This window comes from Solanum stenotomum, chromosome 6 (genome assembly GCF_019186545.1).
Source record: "Solanum stenotomum isolate F172 chromosome 6, ASM1918654v1, whole genome shotgun sequence".
Classification (NCBI taxonomy): domain Eukaryota; kingdom Viridiplantae; phylum Streptophyta; class Magnoliopsida; order Solanales; family Solanaceae; genus Solanum; species Solanum stenotomum.
In genome coordinates, this window is record NC_064287.1 from 3,680,965 (window position 1) to 3,700,269 (window position 19,305).

The 19,305-nt window shown below is 30.7% G+C and overlaps 2 protein-coding genes across 2 annotated transcripts; both read right to left on the reverse strand.

Moving 5' to 3' along the window:
* Positions 1-8,658: 8,658 nt before the first annotated feature.
* On the reverse strand, positions 8,659-13,134 carry LOC125867084 (uncharacterized). The gene is made up of 2 exons (XM_049547504.1): positions 12,681-13,134; positions 8,659-9,460 (listed from the first exon to the last, which is right to left on the reverse strand). Exons 1-2 carry the CDS (start codon positions 12,983-12,985, stop codon positions 8,986-8,988), a joined length of 780 nt encoding a protein of 259 aa, XP_049403461.1. The 5' UTR covers positions 12,986-13,134; the 3' UTR covers positions 8,659-8,985.
* A 2,223-nt stretch (positions 13,135-15,357) lies between these two features.
* Positions 15,358-17,173, reverse strand: LOC125867073 (delta(8)-fatty-acid desaturase-like). Its single transcript, XM_049547493.1, has 2 exons — positions 16,813-17,173; positions 15,358-16,709 (listed from the first exon to the last, which is right to left on the reverse strand). The coding sequence occupies exons 1-2, from the start codon at positions 17,003-17,005 to the stop codon at positions 15,583-15,585; spliced, it is 1,320 nt and encodes a 439-aa protein (XP_049403450.1). The 5' UTR covers positions 17,006-17,173; the 3' UTR covers positions 15,358-15,582.
* Between the last annotated feature and the right edge of the window lie 2,132 nt (positions 17,174-19,305).

Genomic DNA, 19,305 nt, shown 5'->3' on the forward strand with positions numbered 1-19,305 from the left:
TCAATGTTTTCTCTTTCAATATTCATATATCATCGATTTTTTTTTTTCAAAAATCCTTCCGATTCACTATCCTTTTGCATGATTGTAGGAGTGATTTTTGTGATTCATCTTCATTAAGTATATTCTAATTGCATTTTTTCTTGTTTTTATAAAGATTATATTTGTATATATATACATCTGTTTCATCTATTTTCATAGAGTTTCAATTGAAGATTTTTTTCATTACAATGATGGAAAGCAGTTTGAGATAATCTTTTTGTGTGTGTGTTCGTGTCATTCAATTTCTACAGTTTCAATTAGAATTAACCAAAAGGAACTCCAAAACTTTTTACTCTACTGGCAGACCAAACAAAGCACCATCTTTTGCTTTGTATTTGTATTTTGAATCAAAACACTATGTTTGTTATGAATTTATATTCATCTGTATTTTGTATTCAAATATAAATATTTGTATTCATCTGTTTATTTGTATTTAAATTCATTTGTATTTGTATTTTGAATCAAAACACTATGTTTGTTATGAATTTATATTCATCTGTATTTTGTATTCAAATATAAATATTTGTATTCATCTGTTTATTTGTATTTAAATTCATTTGTATTTGTATTTAAATACATCAATATATATATATATATATATTGATGTATTTAAATACAGATACAAATGAATTTAAATGTTATATATATTGATGTATTTTAAATACAGATACAAATGAATTTAAATGTTTGTATTCATATATATAATGTATTCATAAATATATTCATTTGTATTTATATTCAAATGTAAGTATAAATACATTATAAATGAAAGCATATTAATAGTTATATAATTGTATTTCTCTATATTTGTATTCAAATATAAGTATCAAATACATTATAAATTACAGCTGATTGATAGTTATAAATTTAAATTCATTTGTATTTGTATTCAAATATAGATTTCAAAGACAATATAAATAAAGTCTATTTAACTGTTATATTATTGTATTCATGTATGTTTGTATTCAAGTGCAGGTATAAAATACAATATAACAGAAGACTAGTTGACTGTTACATAATTGTATTCATATGTATATGCATAATAATAATATTGAGATATATTTTTTCAACATACAAGTGTTCTCGTTTTTCTTTTTTTTTTTGTACAGAGTTTGCATCTTCGGTTTTGATTTTTTGAATTTTCAAAATAAACAATGTTAGACTGTCACTTTAGACTACATATTCAAACTGGCAGATTTTTAGGAGTGATTTTAGTTTTTTAACATATCTAAAAATATCTTATTTAGTGCATTATAATTATAAATGTACCATTGTATAAATAATTTATAAAAAAATATAGCTAGATATAGACATAAACTGTAGTCATTTTTGGTAAATAACATACTTATAGCTATTGAACTTCAATAACCCTATAACTATAGTTATTTTTGTAAGTTACTCATGTTTTATTCCCCACTTCCCTCCCTCCTTTTAGAAAAATAAATAAAAAATTCAATTACAGTAGAAGAAGAGCTCATTCGCTGCACCACATGATTGATACTTTTTAGCCCTCCGTTAATTGCGGTATCAATAACGCTGCATGATTGGGATCGATCACTTTTTTGCATTTTAGTATCACAACTTGCCAAAAACTTAATGGATAATCATAATTCCATTATCCTAATTAATCAATCATATTTTAAGTTGTCAAAAAATCAAACCAACTTTATTCATCTTTTGATTTGAGTTGTCAACCACATGGTTGGCATCTAGTAGTACCTCTTTTCCTTTTCTTAATTTTTTTTTTAGAACACTCATTGAAGCTAAAGAATATAAACATGAAAAAATTAGGAGGAATCGAAATTAATGAATTAATTAGGTTACCAAAAACAATAAAGTAATAGAAAGGTTGAATCATTATACTAGTACCTGAATTAACCTAAACCAAAATTAGATTTAGAAGAACACATAGATTCAAATAGAAGAAACAATTAGTCAACATGAGTAGAAATTAAGTATCTTGAACCAATTAATTAGCAATTCAACATTTCAACTACAAGAATTCATCCAAGGAGAAGAAAATTGAAATTATGTATATTAAAGATTTTTTTAATCTTATAATCTATAATTAAAGATTTGTATAATGTACCAAAATATTTTTTCATCTTGTGATCTTAAACATATCATGTGGAAAGTAGAGATTAAAGAATTGTCAAAAAAGGAAAGAGACGTCAGACTAAAAATAAGACAAAAAAATTAAAACATAATATCTGGACAATTTCTGTGTGTGATTAATGTAAGGGAGTTGCAACCTATATATAAGGTACATTAGAAGACATGTAAACTATGTGATTTACTAAGTGTAACTCTAGTTGTGGTCTGAATAAGTCGTGGCTTCAATGTGGACTCCAGATATTTAGCGGGAAACCAAAAAAAAAACTCTAGTTGTGGTCTACTAAGATATTATGGTAGAGTTCAAGTTATTAAGGGATTACAAGTCATTTAAAATCCATGATAAGTAGGGCTTCCCACTGAACTTAGGTTAATTAAGGCTCAATATTATTAAGATTAGGTGATCTAATGTCTATTTATTATAGATAGAGTTTAAGCGGAAGTAAAGTTAGCATGTAATAAATAAGTGGCTAATTAATAAATTTTAGTCAAATTAAGTGTTGGATTAATTAGGTTATAGTAGCAAATCTTCAATTGGGCCAAAAAGGATCTAAAGTACGACTTAGAACAAAAAAGGTTGTTAAGATGTGTATAAAATGTTAAGTATGCAATAGAAAGTATTTAAGAAACAGATAAATGAATGAGATAGTTACTTAAAAAGTATAATTTATTTAAGTACATTGCTAAAATAAGTCAAGGTTTTTAAAGTTTATCAAATTTAGTCACTAACCTATTAATATCTCTCTTTACTTTCTTTTCTCATCTCACAAATTCCATTTTCTATTGAGTTTTGAAATTTTTCACATGTGATTTTATTACTATAGGAATTCGGTTATAGTTAAGTCGGCGGTTTTTCTGATGAAGGTGTATGGTTATTTTAGCGATGGTGATAGTGATAATTAACTGATTTGCTTGCTTTGCTTGTTTGGAGTGAAATGAATGATCACATATGTATATACACTATAAAGTACTATTGACATTTCGTTGAAGTAATAAACAATTATTGTTGAAGCTGAAACTTCAAAATTTGAAATTGAGTTTTCACAAATAAGCTTTGTTTCGAGTGGATATTGTTACAAAAGATTAGTTACCTAAATTTGAAATTTTAAGTGATTTGATGTAGTTTTTGAGGTATTTTGAATGAATCTGATGTTGTTATTCAAGGGGAAAAAATGAAGTCCATTTCAGTATAATATTGTATATAATTGTATATAGATGTACAAATATCTCCTAATTTTGTATAATATTGTACATTTGAGTGTATAATATTGCATATCAAATTTTAAAATATTTATGTAAACAATAAAAAATGAAAATCTCATACATTGTCATATACCAAATTATGTTTTGGATTAAAGATTTGAATATAAGTTTTGAATGAAGTTTTTATAATATAAGTTAGATTATAATGGTATACTACTGAAATTTTTTCCCTAAATGAGTTGCGTAGAATTACATTCTGAATGAATGAATAAATGAATAAATAAATAAATAAATAAAGCATGAGAAAGTTTGTTTGAAAACAAATAAATATGTATAATAGGATTGCAGTAGTTCGTAATTTGAGAGAGGCAAGGGGCTAATCTTTTCTCAGCTTTTTTTTATTATTAGTATTATTATTTAATAATAATGGCATAGTTTTTTCTTTGTTTATTATTATTTTTGTTGTGTATCCTGTTATTTTTTTTTATTTTTTTGCATTATTTTCTTGTTATCCTACTTTGGATAGTTTTCATTTTGACGCAAATTTTTTTTAAAACAATATCTCTATTTCATAAAGAAAGCAATAAAATATGTGTACATTATATTATTTCTCAAATTCTACTTGTGATAATCAACTAGGGTATGTTAAGTTCTCCCGAATTTTCAAAAAACACTTTAACTTTGCAACCGTCCTATTACCCCACTAAATAATATTGAATCGATATTATTATATCATTTTTCGATTAGCCCCAGATTTTAAGAAGCAAGTGTGTTCACACACCAAATCATTACATGACACGTGTTAATTTAATTAATATATTTTTTTCATTCTAACTTTTTCTTTATCTTTTTTTCTTTATTTCTCCCTCTCTTACTTTTTGACTTATTTTAATTTTGATTTCATCTTAAATTCCACTTCATCTTCCACACACCCCTCCCCCACGTCAAGTTGAACCTCTCTCCCATTTTTTTTTCTTTTCTTTTTCTTCTTCATCTCCAATCAAATTCTGTATTTCAATGTTTTTTTATAAAAAATAATTATACTATTTCCTAGACTTTATTGAATTATTGATAACAAAACTAATTATTTTTCTAAGAAAATTTAAAATTTTGAAGGTATCAACTTCAAAATTAGAAATGATAATTTTAAAAGAATCAATGAATTCCAAAATTGAAAGAACTTGATTGAAATCGAATAAAAAAAAACTATATATGATACCTCCTAATCATCTTGAAATCTAATGGGTTTATCAAATGTTCGAAATGTAAGAAAATATTTAGATAAAGTTTTAAAATTAAAGAGAGTAAAACTAATAGTAGTAAAAAGGGGATGATGAAGTTGTGGTAAAAATGGATGACATTGAGAATGAGAAGTTTCAGTGGAGATGACAATGAATTTGTGACGAAGAAAGAAGAAAGAGAAAAAATAAAAATAAAAAGTTAAAATAATAATAATAAAAAATTATAACAAAATACTTGTAAAAATAAAATTATATTAGTTATTTTAGGTTTGCTTACTCTCTTTGAGAGAGTGCACCCACTCTCTATGTCGGGTGGACAAAAAATGATGTAATAATATCAGTTCAAGATTGTTTAGTGGGGTAATAAGATGCCTGCATAGTTAAGATATCTTTTTGAAAATTCAGATCAAGTTCAGGTGTCACTTTATGTCTTTTCTCTATAAGGAATACTGATATTAAGACTTTAAAGAATCTAAAATCAGCGAAGTGTATAAATATCCATTTTTGGATTCGTCATTTAATTGATGTTTGTTGCATAATATTTTTATAAGTTTATCCAATTTTGGAAATAATTTAGGCATACGCAATTGAGGTTGAAAATTCGCATAGAAGTGCATGTAAAAATTGTCTTAAATCTTATGCATGTGTATCTCAATTTGTTTTTGTCAAAATTATTTGGAAAAATTACCTTATTACACTTTTTTTTTAATCTTATTTTCTATTATTCCCTACCATTTAAAAAAATTACTAAAATTCCTTTTTTCCTCAAAATTTCTCCTTTTTCGGATACATTACTTTTCCAAATCAACTCCACAATTTATCTTTCTATTTTTACGCTAGCAATTACCTCCTTCAATCAATTTTTGAATTTCAAATATTTTTTCTCTCCAGTCAATCAATTTCAACTTCCTGATCAATAGGTAGTTCTCCTTCTTCTTCTTCTCCAATTTTTAGTTCATCAGTTTTCATTTTTTTTTTATAAATATTTTCATCTGCAAAATTTCGATACTCATAGATGATGCTCCATCTTTTAGTATTGAAATTACTCAATTAGTCTCATCTAATGTAATCCGTTGCTTAATTTTGACAACGAAGATTTTGAAATTGAAGGTGGAAAAACACTCAAAAAGAGAAGAAGAAAAAGATCAAGTTATTCGTGTTTATGGTAAGGGCTTTGGATCGAGATCCATAGGTGACGTCATTATTAAAAGTGAAAAAAAGCTACCAGAGTTGATATAGAGCAAAGAAGAAAGTGTAAAAAGATTTCTTCATCATATTTTTTTGCTTTCAACAAATCAGATTATTTTTTTTCGATTTTTCGTTGTTTATCTTTTTCTGATATATATGGGTTCTCTGTCAATCGTTTAATATTGGTCTTACCCAATTAGTTTCACAAACGGAAGATCTCATCCCTCGTGTTTGTGATTCAAAATTGATGAAAGATGCATTGCAAGTTCTAAATTACTCATTGAGAAAGATTCCAAAAATAAAAGGGGAAGCAAAACGTGTTACTAAACATTCTTCTCTACTCAAGGTTCATATCTTCAATGTATCTAGTTGATTTTGATTCTTAATTTAATGTATATTGCCTTCGTTTCAACTTTATGATACATTACAATTTTATCATGTATAATGTATCGTGTTCAAATATTATGTATATGACACATAACTACGTCAAATTGTCTAATTGACTATGTATTAGATGTTGTTATGTATCTGCAATATTGTTTTATAACTAAATGAGTGTTTATCATACTTATAGTTTATCATAAATAATTTTTTTGATTTTTTGTTGTTCAACTTTGTCTAATACAAAAAAAAAGAGGAGTAGAACATGTTGCTAAACATCCTTCTCTATCCAAGGTTCAGTTTTTTAATGTATCTAGTTGATAATGCATTTGTTTCAACTTTATGATACATTAAATTAACCTTTATTAGTGTTATCACTGATATCATACATCACTGGTACAGTAGCTTTCGTTGTTATGCAATGTATCATGTTTATATTTACGGTATTGATACTTAATCATGATGTTATTGAATCTTCAATTAGTGTTTATTATGTTTAATATAAATATATTTGAGTATAAACACCACTTAATGTATCATTTAGATGAATCAAGTTATATAACATATCTTCAATCTTGATACATAAATCATAATGTTCTATAACTGGAGCATTGTGTATCAGATCCAACAATAAGTATATTATACATATCAATGACAATCTTTTACTACCAGATACATATACCCAAAATTATTCAATTTTATGAGCACGATACATAAATACATAAAAATTGATACATGTAAATCTATCAAGTCTTGTTTTTTCTACTTTGAAAGGATCTTCGATGAACTTGAAGATTCACAAAAGAAATTGTTTGTCCAACAACAATTCCATCACTTTTATATCCTTCATAACTCACCTCACTTAAACAAGGGGGACGAAGCAATTTGAAATTTTGAATTTCTCCGTTCTGTTAGGATTTGCATATAATTGAAAGTAAGAAGAAACGTAAGAAGATCGAAATATTCATTATGTATCTTATGAAATTTTCGAATAATGGATGAAACAGAGAGAACGATGAACTGGAAGAAGAAATTTGAATTTTGATTTTTTTTGGTTTGTTACGCTCTATGATTTAATTCTTGACAGTAACTTGGAATGGAATAGCACAATTTATGGGATCTTAATTTGATTTTTCAGTTTTTTCCCTTAATTAGCGCAACGGATGGATACTATGAGATCTTAATTTGATTTTCAGATTTTTTTTCCCTTAATAAGCGCAGCAGATTGATACATAATGTATCAAAAATAATGTATCCGGATCCTTATTATGTATCCGGATTGCCTAAAAAACATGGGATTTGTGTAATTAGAAAAAAAATAGGGATAGAAGGTAATTTAGATTTTATATGGGATTTAGGTAAGTTATACAAACTATTTTTGTTCTTCGAAATTCAAATATTCAACACCCAAATCTATTTCAAATAAGCCCAATTTTAAACATAAGTTTCATATACAATAAAAAGATCAAACTTCAATGAACAATTTGTCAAACAAACAATAAATCTTACAAACTCATTATCATTTATATTATTTCTTTTCATGTATCTTTGAGTTTCAGATATACGTGACTGAAACACATGTTAAAATTGTCTAAAATTTCAAGCGTGTACATTGGAAATTCTCGTTACATAAAAATTCGTCTTGACTCAAAATATGACAAACAAATTGAAATGAACAAAGTACAATATTAGAGAAAGAATAAATATTAAGGTCTAAAATCTAAATATGCCACTAGCCTAGCTATATATACAAGTCCGAAGCCAAAATGATCACCATTCATTTTAGAGAAAATGTCAACACGAACCATCCTTTTGATCACCTAGTATTTTTTGTCTCCATTGCTGAAATTTGAACCACATACCCACTTAATTGACTATTAGATGAAGTTCAAGTGGCCGATAGTAATTAACTCATTCACTTGTTATACCATTTGTGAGGGGTTCTAATAAGTATGGAGGTTTCATGCATGCTTTGGAATATTTTTTAACAATAAACATATTCGATTTTGCGAAACGATTTGTCACATGACTTCTTGTTAGAGGTCCACGCCATCAAATTAAACTGGTTAAATATTTAATTAAAATCAAAATGAAAATCCAAATCCATTAATGAGGGTAATTTTACAAAGAGTGTACCACTGTAATGAATGTCATTATTGTTATACATAAAATGTTGTTATAGAAAAGCAAAACATAATGTAAAAAGATTGATTTTGGAGAAAATCCGATTGTTATAGTAAAATGATGTTATAATGAGATTTGACTGTATTTGAAGTGAAATAATGACTTTGACTGACAAAATTTCCATTTTTTTAAAAGTGAAATACATGTCCAAACGCACTACAAAATCTACACAAATTGAAGTGGATCAACACCTCCTCAACCACTGGGTAATATGTCTGCTGGGACCATTTTAGATTAGAAATAGTAGAATTGTGAACTCTCCAAAACTATTTTATGAGTTTGGATATCACAATTTCTATATAGGGAAATATTTCATTATAAATTGTGTTGAACATATTCAGCCAGATAATAACTGCAAACTCAGTAGTAAGATATACTATACAAAAATATACACCTGTAAAAATTTCTAGCCCAAGTCAGTAGCTGGAGTTCAAAATGAAGAACAAAACACTGATAAGTAAAACCCAGAAAGACGAGAATGAACTCCAGATACGTAGAGCTGATCCTGAAAACGTTGTATATAATGTATATGAATAAATACCTATAGTTCTGATGCAAGTTTGCAACCCACTGCGAGGATTGATCAAAACTTTTAGCACTTTGTCACAATGCTGTTTCTTGCTGTGATTGTTCCTCTTCACCTCTCATTAACAGAGGCTGAAAATTGAACCAAGGCGATGTCTGTATCTGCAAATTTCGCCACTGGCATTGTGTTAACAAAGTAAGGGAATGAGATCTTAAAGAAAGTAGGCTTTGGCGTGGAGGGACGGCTAATATATCCAATTAATTCCTGTACAGCAAGTACATGGAACTTTGGGGGTCCCTTTAGTGCAATGTTGTGAACGCGGTGTTCATAAATCTTTCCATCTTTGTCTAGTTTATACTCTGAAGTGCCATCAAATCGACCACGGCTTTCCCATGGAACACGGGGAATGCCATGAACAGTCCATCGGATCATGATCATGCCTTCCACCGGCTGCCATACACTAACAATGTCTATCCACAAAGCCCTAAAGAATATCCTGCCATGAAATCGTAAAGCCCAAAAGATCGATTTATAATTCTCAATGCCAGTAAAGGTGTTGAGGGGATCTTTGAAGACTATATCATCCCTGTAGAGAATAGAAGAACACCATCAAGAAATAGAAATATTATATCACGACAATAACAGCATCAATAACATTTGCACCTTAATCCCAAAGTAGTTGAGGTCACCTAATGAATCCTTTATGTTCATTCCGCTTTATTTGAGCCGGTTCCATTTCAGTATACATTATTTGTCTTGATCATCTAAAACTAGAGGTTCACCAATCTCACCTTGTTACTACACTGACATACAAAACTAAAGAAATTGAAAAGACTACAGAATGACATAACTTCCATGCATAAAGGAACCTTTTGGATGCACCGAAAATAAAGTGATAAATTACTACTCCTCTACTGAATAAAATACATCTCTACACCCTAAAGCTTTCTTATTTCTTTCCTTCCAGGCTACACACATAAGGTCTAGCGGCCCCAAAACAACAGCACCAGCTGGCCATTACCTCTTTTATTGTGTCAAGCAACACCAAAAATACCGAACCAACATGAGAATTTCCCGCCAGTCTCAAAATTACCGGATGATGAATAGGGAGATGATCAATGTCTTCGCCTGAATTCGTGCACATAAAGCACCAATTAACATAGGTAATATACCTCTTTGAAAGATTCTCAGCTGGCAAGATCACCCCTCTAATTGCTAACCAAGTAAAGAAACACACCTTTCTCATCTGCGAGATCCAAAACAACCTATACGGAAAGCAACCTCCTCCCTTTTCAAGAGTTTCTCATAATAGGACTTAACAAAGAACACCACATTATTTCACACCCTCCATCTCCCTACATCCTGAATATCCTCTGGTGCACTCTATTTATGGAATATCTCGACCAAATTTTCAAATTCTGCAACCTGTAACTCGTGTAAAAGACTCCTAAATCTCAAATCCCAAGAGACTTCACCACCTTGTAATCTTTGGACTTATTGGACTGTCATAACCTTTTCGCATGATATCATGCAGATGTTTAGGAAAGTGATGCAAAAGTGTTGTCCCCATACCATGTGACCCCCAAAACTAAACCTGAAACAGAGACACAAAATATGTGGGATGCTTGATAATGTGCTCTTAATAAGTATTCCTTCCCATCTTTGGACAAGTATATTTTCTGCCATCCTGCAAGTATCTTTTCAACACTATGTAGTGACATACTTCAAATTGTTTGAACCTCTTCAGACACACCTAGTGGCAAGCTAAGATAGGTAGTGAGAAGTTCCCCAACCTTACCATTCAACACCTATGCCAAAGCACTTTTTGAGGTTTATCTTTAGGTCTGACATTACCAGAAACCACGTTAGCATATGTCACAAGTTTTCCGACTGAGACTTGTCCACATCAGAAAAAACCCAAGTGTCATCCCTATTCGATTAAATGCTAGTCGCCCTTAGACCATCAAACCACTTCCTCTTTGAATAATCGACTATAAGAGTCTAGAATAGCCCCTTCTACGTCCTCATTTCCCCTCATGATGTTCAACCCCATTCACCTCCATAAATTTATGAAATTTTTCATTATATTTGCAAGCTAACCCTATGAAAAAATTGAAACTCCTTACTCCAATTATAAAGTTACATCGCTCTCAGCTTCTGTCTCCAACCCTTTTTCCTCTCTTTATCACTCCCTCCCCTCTAACTCCCTCCCCTCTTCTTCCTTCTCTAGTTCCCTCACCTCATTCGTGATTTCCTTCATTTTCACCTTTACCCTTCCAAACACCTCCTCGTGCTACACTTCGAATTTTTTTTAGCATCTTCAACCTTTTCACTAATTTGGATGACAGACTTCCCGCCACTTTGTAGTTGTTCCATCATCCAGCCAACTATTATATCAATTATCAAAGTCCATCTCTCGTAGCCACATGTTTTCAAATATGAAGGTAACTCTAGTGTTTTTCCTCTTCCTATCCTTGAGTTTATTTCTCTCAAGTCTAAACAGCCGATTCTGAGATGCAAGTATAGATTGAAAGCTACTAAAGGCATAGGCAATCTTCTTGCTGACTAAACACTACAAAAGGGTAAGATGAGATCGAAGTTGAAGTATTAACTAAAAGAAGCACTTGCCCATAGGCCAGATGATGATAACTAGAATTCTAGCTAGTGTACATAGAACCAGTTCAAGAAAAAGGAAGCTACTATCACTACAATTCCCCACAATGAAAAGACTGATAAAACAGCAAACAAAAAACACAGGATATTTCAACTAATTAACCTTGATCACAAATTAGTTAGGGTCAGGTACAAGAGTTTAAATAAACGAGAAGTTTCAACCTCCTGCACCAAAACTTGATTAATATTTTGTGTTCATCACCTGTAATCCCAACTCCCAAAATGTGTCTACAAAATTCTGTAGGATATTGTTATTGGGCACACTCGGTTGCTCACAACTTGAATTTTATTATTGCAAAGTAAGGATCTACTTTGGTGTTATAGTTCTTACGCACAATTCTTCTTGCACTAACACTCTAGCAACTCTAACTTATTTCCCACTCACTTGCTGCTTGCTAACTTGCTTTCTCTTACTTGGCCACAACTGAACTGACCACTTCTATTTATAGGTAGTGATGGAAGGATCTAGTGAAAGATATTTACTATTCTCTTCTAGAATACTCCTCGTAGTTACGTTTGTCTAGAATCACTCTATAATTCTCATTCTAGAGTGCTCCTCCCAATTCTCTACAACTCTTTGACTATTCTAGATCCTTCATGAAATGACTTAGATATTAACTAAGTTGGTGATGAATGATTAACACTCCCCCGTCGACACCAACTTAATTTGTTCTTTGCATCCGTTGTGAGTGATTCCTGAAACTCAACAAGCATCATCATATACATGCCCTTAAAGGATCATAGCCTTTGTCAAATTACTCATTCCCTACTCTTTAAAGCTTCTTCAAAGATAGTAATCTCTTTGATCTTGACCACCTCAACTAACACTGCATCTATATATTTGCCGTTTGGGCGTTTCACCTTCTCAGTTGAGGTTCAGAGCTAGCATTCCAATTACGAATTCGGCAAAACTCAATAGCTTTGGCATAAAACCACTTAATATGTATAAGTAATTTATCAAAAACACAATAACTTTCTTGTTTTAGAACTTACCACACATAACCTCAAAATACAGCTCCGTCCCTATCAAACTCTCCTACTAATTTACTAGAGTTGGATATCTATGCCTTGCAAATCACATAAATAGATAAAATTCAAACAAAATAGGATATTTTTCAAAATAGAATTCTAACCTGTAGATATCAAAGTTGGGCTCCTTATAAAATAGCGCTGGAAACTCTTCTCTGAGAATCCGAATAGCAGAACCCGTATTCAGATAGTAATTCCTCTTCTGCTCTTCCTCCTTATCAATTTTGGAAGACGACATCGTATTAACCTTCAACGGAGCAGAAAATTGTCCGTACAACAATCCAACATCCTCCAAATCCTTCACACTCGAACAGACCTTAACAACTCTTCTTCGTAGCACCAGTTTCTTTAGGTGTATTCGTCCGGCGGAGAATGAAGAAATGTCCGGTGACGGCAAAAGAGTAGCCATATGATGACGTCAGATTCCGGCGAAATTAGAGATGGTGAGTGAACATTTTTGTTTGTGTGTATAATTTAGGTGATGAAGAAGAAAGAAGAGAAATTGTATGCGAATATTCTAGAGAGATGGATTTTGTTTGGTTGCGGAGAAAATGAAAAATCTTATCGGAAAAAGACATAGCGCGGCTGAGAAGGAGGGAAATAAAAGGATAAGCTTTGTTAGGATAATTTGAAAAATTATGAATTCTATTGGTGGATGAAATTCAATATTCAACTATCAATGTGTCTAATCAACATTATTAGGAGTTTTTCCTAAATTTGTTGTTTTCACATTTTCCCCCTTATTTGTATTTGTATTCTTAAATATTAACTCTTATATAGATATATTTTTTTCGAGAACATATTCCTTAATTAGAAAATATAGTTATCGAGTTATTAGACAGGACATGACACTGGTTCATATTACTGAAGACATGATTATAGATAGGAAAGAGTAATGGTCTCGTATTAGGGTAGAAAATTAGTAAGAGTAGAGTGTTGTCTTGTCAAGGTGGTATGTTGTATGTTGTAGAACTGTTGAGTTTTAAAGGTGTGAATAAGAAGTGAAGGGTTGTGGCCTATTGTTTGTTGTAGGATTGTTGGGTTTTAAAGGTGTGAATAGGAAGTGAAGAATTGTAACTCTCCTGAAGGGTTGCGACTTTTACGAAGGGTTGTGACCTTTACGAAAGATTGTGTCTTCTCTAAAGGGTTTTGATCATTCGAAAGGTTGTGCATTTTCCAAGAGGTTGTGACATTTCTGAAAGGTTGTCTCTTTTCTAAGGGATTGTGACATTTCCGATAAGACACAATTAACACATTCTCATACTACCTTTTGTTGGCTATAAATAGAAAGACTTTTTCTCATTTTTCCAGTATTGAATTCTTCCATTCTTTTGCATACATTTCTTACCAACAAAATCGATCGATCATGTATGTGAGTGTAATCTCGTTGTTGTCTTTTTGAGTTAATTGAAACTATCAAATTAAAGTTTGAGGTGCTGCTACTTCTTTAATGGTTAATCTGTTTTATCTTAGGAGGAATTAATCTACAACCACGGGTATTTGAGGGGATTAAATTTCTTAAGGACACACAGTGGGTTCTGTGGGATCGGATAGTTCTTTATTTTTTCTTTTCATCTTTTATTATTTCTGATTTGCTAATCTTAATACATGAGATAACAAGGACTAGCCATACCATGTAGTTCTCGTTATCCCACATGTTGTTTAGTGTTTGAATGATCAGACTATTTTTTGTTGTTTTGTTTTTGAGGGTAGAGTTTACGGTACTTTTCTTATATCATTGTTATGCTTTCTTCCATTGTTTACTTCTTCTTTTACTTGGATTTGATAAACTTGAACCAAAGGTCTTCTGAAAACAGCATTTCTACCTCCACGAGGTAATGGCAAGGTTTCCGTACACTATGCCCTCCCAGGATCCCACTTTAGAGAATTTCACTGAATATGTTATTGTTATAATTAAAAAATATAATTGATATTGATACATTCAGATGTCACAACTTCAATAAATCGCTTACTCTCATTCATTTTAAACACAAAGAATAGAAATGTATAAATTTCTTAAAAGATGGTGCGTAGATAACTTGTAGATGCAGGCTAATTATTTTGTCGAAGTAATATAAAATTATGGTATAGATTTTCTTTCTGAAAATTATTACAAGTAAATTGAACTTCTTTTTTACTTTGAATTTTGTATATTAGTTAACATACACAAAAACAAATAATTACGATATTCTCTATGACGTAACAGCGAAGAGATTTGGTTCACTTTTTTAAGTGGCACGTTCGAGCTCAAAGGCCACAATTTCCTCCACGTGGATTGCAGTTATATGTCCACCAATTAGAATTGCAGTGGAATGAATAGAATTTCTCCGTCTTCAAGATATCTCGGATTTAAGCTTGAAGGTATGATAGAGAATGGACCTCAATAGAAAAGTATATACAATAGTTTTTCGTATAAAATTATTGATTCTAGAGAATTAATAATATGGAGAACACAAAAAAATTTCAAGCACGATAAAATCAGAAGCCCCCTTCTTTCAAAGAGAGGAGAACGGGTTGTTCACATTTTATTTAATGGTCAGAGACGAATTGAAAGTTAAGCAGTGAGAATTCTAAAGATCCTCCGGAAGAACAATAGAGATGTCTCTTACGTTACCTATAATATGTGAAATATCGACGTAATTTTATAGTCATTTGATCTCAATGTTACATGAGGAACATAAGCCCAAAACCATGTTCGGGAGCACTTCTCTTTTAATGGGCTTAACATGAATCTGCGAATCCAGATTAGTCGAGCATCAATACAAATATCATACCCCGAAATGAGAAATAAAAAATATATATATGTCCAACTAATACCAAAACCATATTTTTTTTTGCATAAATATATGCTGAAGCAGATCCAAGGAGGTTGCTTAAAACAAAATCCCATATCAACAACACAGCAAAAAATACATCCAACAACATAGATTAAAATACACACATTACATAAACAACAACATACTACTTAGTACTTATTTGTTAAAAAAAATCTCCATGTCCCAAATATTAACCATGAGTATTAACAGCTTCCCAAAGAAGACCCCTGGCTTGCATTGCTGCTGTCCTTAAAGTCCTTAATGTCCAAACATTAGCCTCATAAAATGACAAACTCCTATATGGCAACTTATGTTTTTTGCACAAATCTTGTACAATTGGTGACACTTTCCTCAAATGGCATCTAGGCAACCTTGGAAACAAATGATGTTCAAGTTGAAATTGCAATCCTCCATAGAACCAATCCATCCATGAAACACACGCGATATCAATAGTACCACTTGTTTGTTTCTCAAACCAATCGTTCCCTTCTGGCTGTCCAACGTATACATCAGCCGCGAAATGATTAAGAGTGAATTGAATATGTTGTAGTGATGTAACACAGAAACTTAAAAGCACAAACAAGAACCTCTCAGTCCAATTAGGTAATGTACTAACAAGAAGAGGAAACCAAGTCCAGAAAACAAGTATTCCCAATATGTTCAAAGCTCTGTCTGGTACTTTCCTTGTCGAAAACAATAACAAGAATGTTTGAACAAAGAGATTCACTCTTGCTACGCACATTATAGGGTAATACGTAAAATGTTGATAACTCACAAAGAATTTTGCAACTGAATCAAAAGTCAGCTCTCTTCCATAAAAACTAGAGTTCAATGATTTGAAAAACTTTGTAGAAACTGCAAACACTGGCAAATGTTGTAGATCAGGGTCATGATCAAGGCTATTACACGCGACATGATGAGCGTTATGTGTCCATTTCCACCAAGCAATACTTATCCCAGTAAGACAATTTCCAGTAAGAATCTGTGCCAATTTGTTGAATCCCCGATTTGTCATCATCACGTAATGACCCGAATCATGCCCCAAATAAGATATTTGCATCCAAGCTAATCCCAATAATGCAGCAGAAAGCATATGAATCAGGAAATTTTTACTCAACAAAACACCACAGATACTCAATGACATTAACAATGTCACAAAACAGAAGGAATAAATCACCCCATGCCCCTTTTTTTCAAACATCCCTGCTTTCGAAAATTCAGAACAGAGTTTCCTGTAATCTTTAGACACCTCTGTTATCTCGTAATCTTTTAGATGATATCCGGTGAAAAACTTGTCAAGATATTTCCAAGCAGTACCTATGAACACATTTCAAAATCTAATTAGTCAAATACGAAATGATCATTTATGTATAAATTAATTCGAATTCTAAAGCAATGGATTCAGTTGAACTCGTAGAACCTGGATGAAAAGCAATGAATGCATCAGTAGCTTCTTGTCCAGCCAAACTACGAATCGGAATATCGCCACCTGGATGATCTTTCACCCAATCTGTAACATTGTAACATTTTCCTTGAATTGAAATCCATAAATCATCTTGTTTGTCATGTTTCTTCAATTCCTCAGATGTAATGTACTTTTTATCATCACTCATGATGAATAAATTAAAATTAAAATTAAAACAAACGATTATTAATTAATTAATAAGATCTAACAATCAAGAACAAAAACCAACCCCTTTATAATATGATTAAACAATAATGTAACGTAGGAAAAAAGGGTTGGTTTTTTTTGGGGGGCCTGATTAGAGCAACCCTAAAGATGTTTGTAACTACTTTAGGGATGTTTGATTTTTTGTTTTGTTTTTGGTTTTATGAATGAAAAAGAGTGAATTATATATAGAAAGAAAAGATAAATGGATTTGAACGTTAATATATGTATTATTATTATTATCCTTTTAAAAATGGTTTTTCAGTTTGTTTTGATTTGGGAAATGGATTTGTGATTAGAGAGAAAAGTACGGATAGAGGAACGTCTAAAACGGTATTATTTATTTATTTATTATTTTTTAAAAAGATATATATATATATATATATATATTATTTTTTTATTATTTTTTTTTATTTTTTTTATATTTGAAAAAAATAGGGGGATAAAGTAGCAATAACATAACATGTGGTTCACTGACTTTCACGTCTCGCAAAATTGCAATCCACTATCCACGTAGGGATTAATTGGAAACCTTTTTGTCTATCACGATTAAAAGAAGAAAAGAATGGTATTTTTTTTTTACCTTACACGATAATCCACGGCCGTTATCATTTATGTCACAGTTTTTGTTCTTCGGGTAAGCACTCTGTACATATTGAGTAAACTCCCTACTTTGTAATAGCCTGCAAACCGTATAGAAGATGTAAACCGCACTAGACAAGTAGGGGGGAGCCACGTGATTGTCAAGGTGTCTAATTGGACACCCTTCATCGGGGAAAAAAAATACATAAATACAATTAAAATGATACATGTGAGCTAGTGCTCACATGTTCAAAAGTCACAAACACTAGGCAAGTCTTATACAACATACTCGAAAAGAATTATTCTACTTCCCTTCTCATATGATTTATCCTTATTTTATTTATAAGTTTCTTGAGAAATTAGTTAGAGGAGTATATGAACCTATGCAACAGACTCGAAAAGAATTATTCTACTTTCCGTCTCAAATTATTTATTCTTATTTTATTTATAAGTTTCTTGAGAAATTAGTTAGAAGAGTATATGACTATTTTACCTTTATTTATGTCTAAGTCATAAGTTTTTATATTGAATGTTTATTTTATTTATGTGTCATCTCCATTAAAAAAAAAAAATTACTAAGGGTGAAATGAGAAAAAATAATTAGCTATGTTTGAACTTCTAAAATGACAAATAATTTAATATATCTATTTTTAATAACCATAATATAGATAATTTGAGATAAATAAAATAACAGTTTAATATATGATATGAGACTATGAGAGTAATCTATTCATACAAATATTAACTCTATTTTTTAAGGAATGAGGCTCACTACAATAGCTTGCAATTGGGGCCTGTAAGCCGGGGTGGATTTACCTCGACAATTGATAGCTTGCAATTGGGCCTGTAAGCCGGGGGTGGATTTACCTCGACAATTTGGTAACTAAATAAGATTTCAAATTTGTAATTTTTTTTAGTGAAAATTTCATATATGACATATATTATATTAATATTTTCAAGTTATAGCAGTAGATTTAAACTTTCAAGTTGTAACATTAAAAATTTCAGGTTCTAACAATTTATTAAAAAAAAAGTTGTTTTTAATAATTGAAAACATTTGTTTTAAAAAAAAGATAAAAAAAAACAATTTTGAAGGCAAAAAGGTAAAAAACATAAATAAGGGTGTTAATTTAATTTGAATTGAGTGTAGATAATTACTAATTAGCACGAATTAAGGAATTCAAACTTATTAAGAATATTTAGTTTCCTTAATTCACTCAAATTAGTTAAACTTAATCAAAAATTATGATTTTATCCTCTCTTTTTTTTTAACGTTTCTCTCTCTTCAATTTTCTGCCAAAAATCTTTTCACTGTCGAGTAATTGAAGTTTTTTTTTCTTTGAAAAATCTTGATTTTGTTGTGATGGACAACTACGTATCAATATTAATTAAACATGGTGGAAGATGGGATCCTTCAGGTTAGTATTTATTATTGTTTAGTGATTGGTCAAAATTTGTTTTTATTATTTTTTGTTCATAATACGTTTTTGTTAATTTTGTTCGTAATACGTTTTGGTGAGTTTCTTTTTTTTTTTGTTGGGAAAATGCATAAGTACCCCCCCAGCCTATACCCAAAATCCCAGAGACACACCTAACCTTTACTAAGGTCCTATTACCCCCCCGAACTTATTTTATATGTAATATTCTACCCCTTTTTGGCCT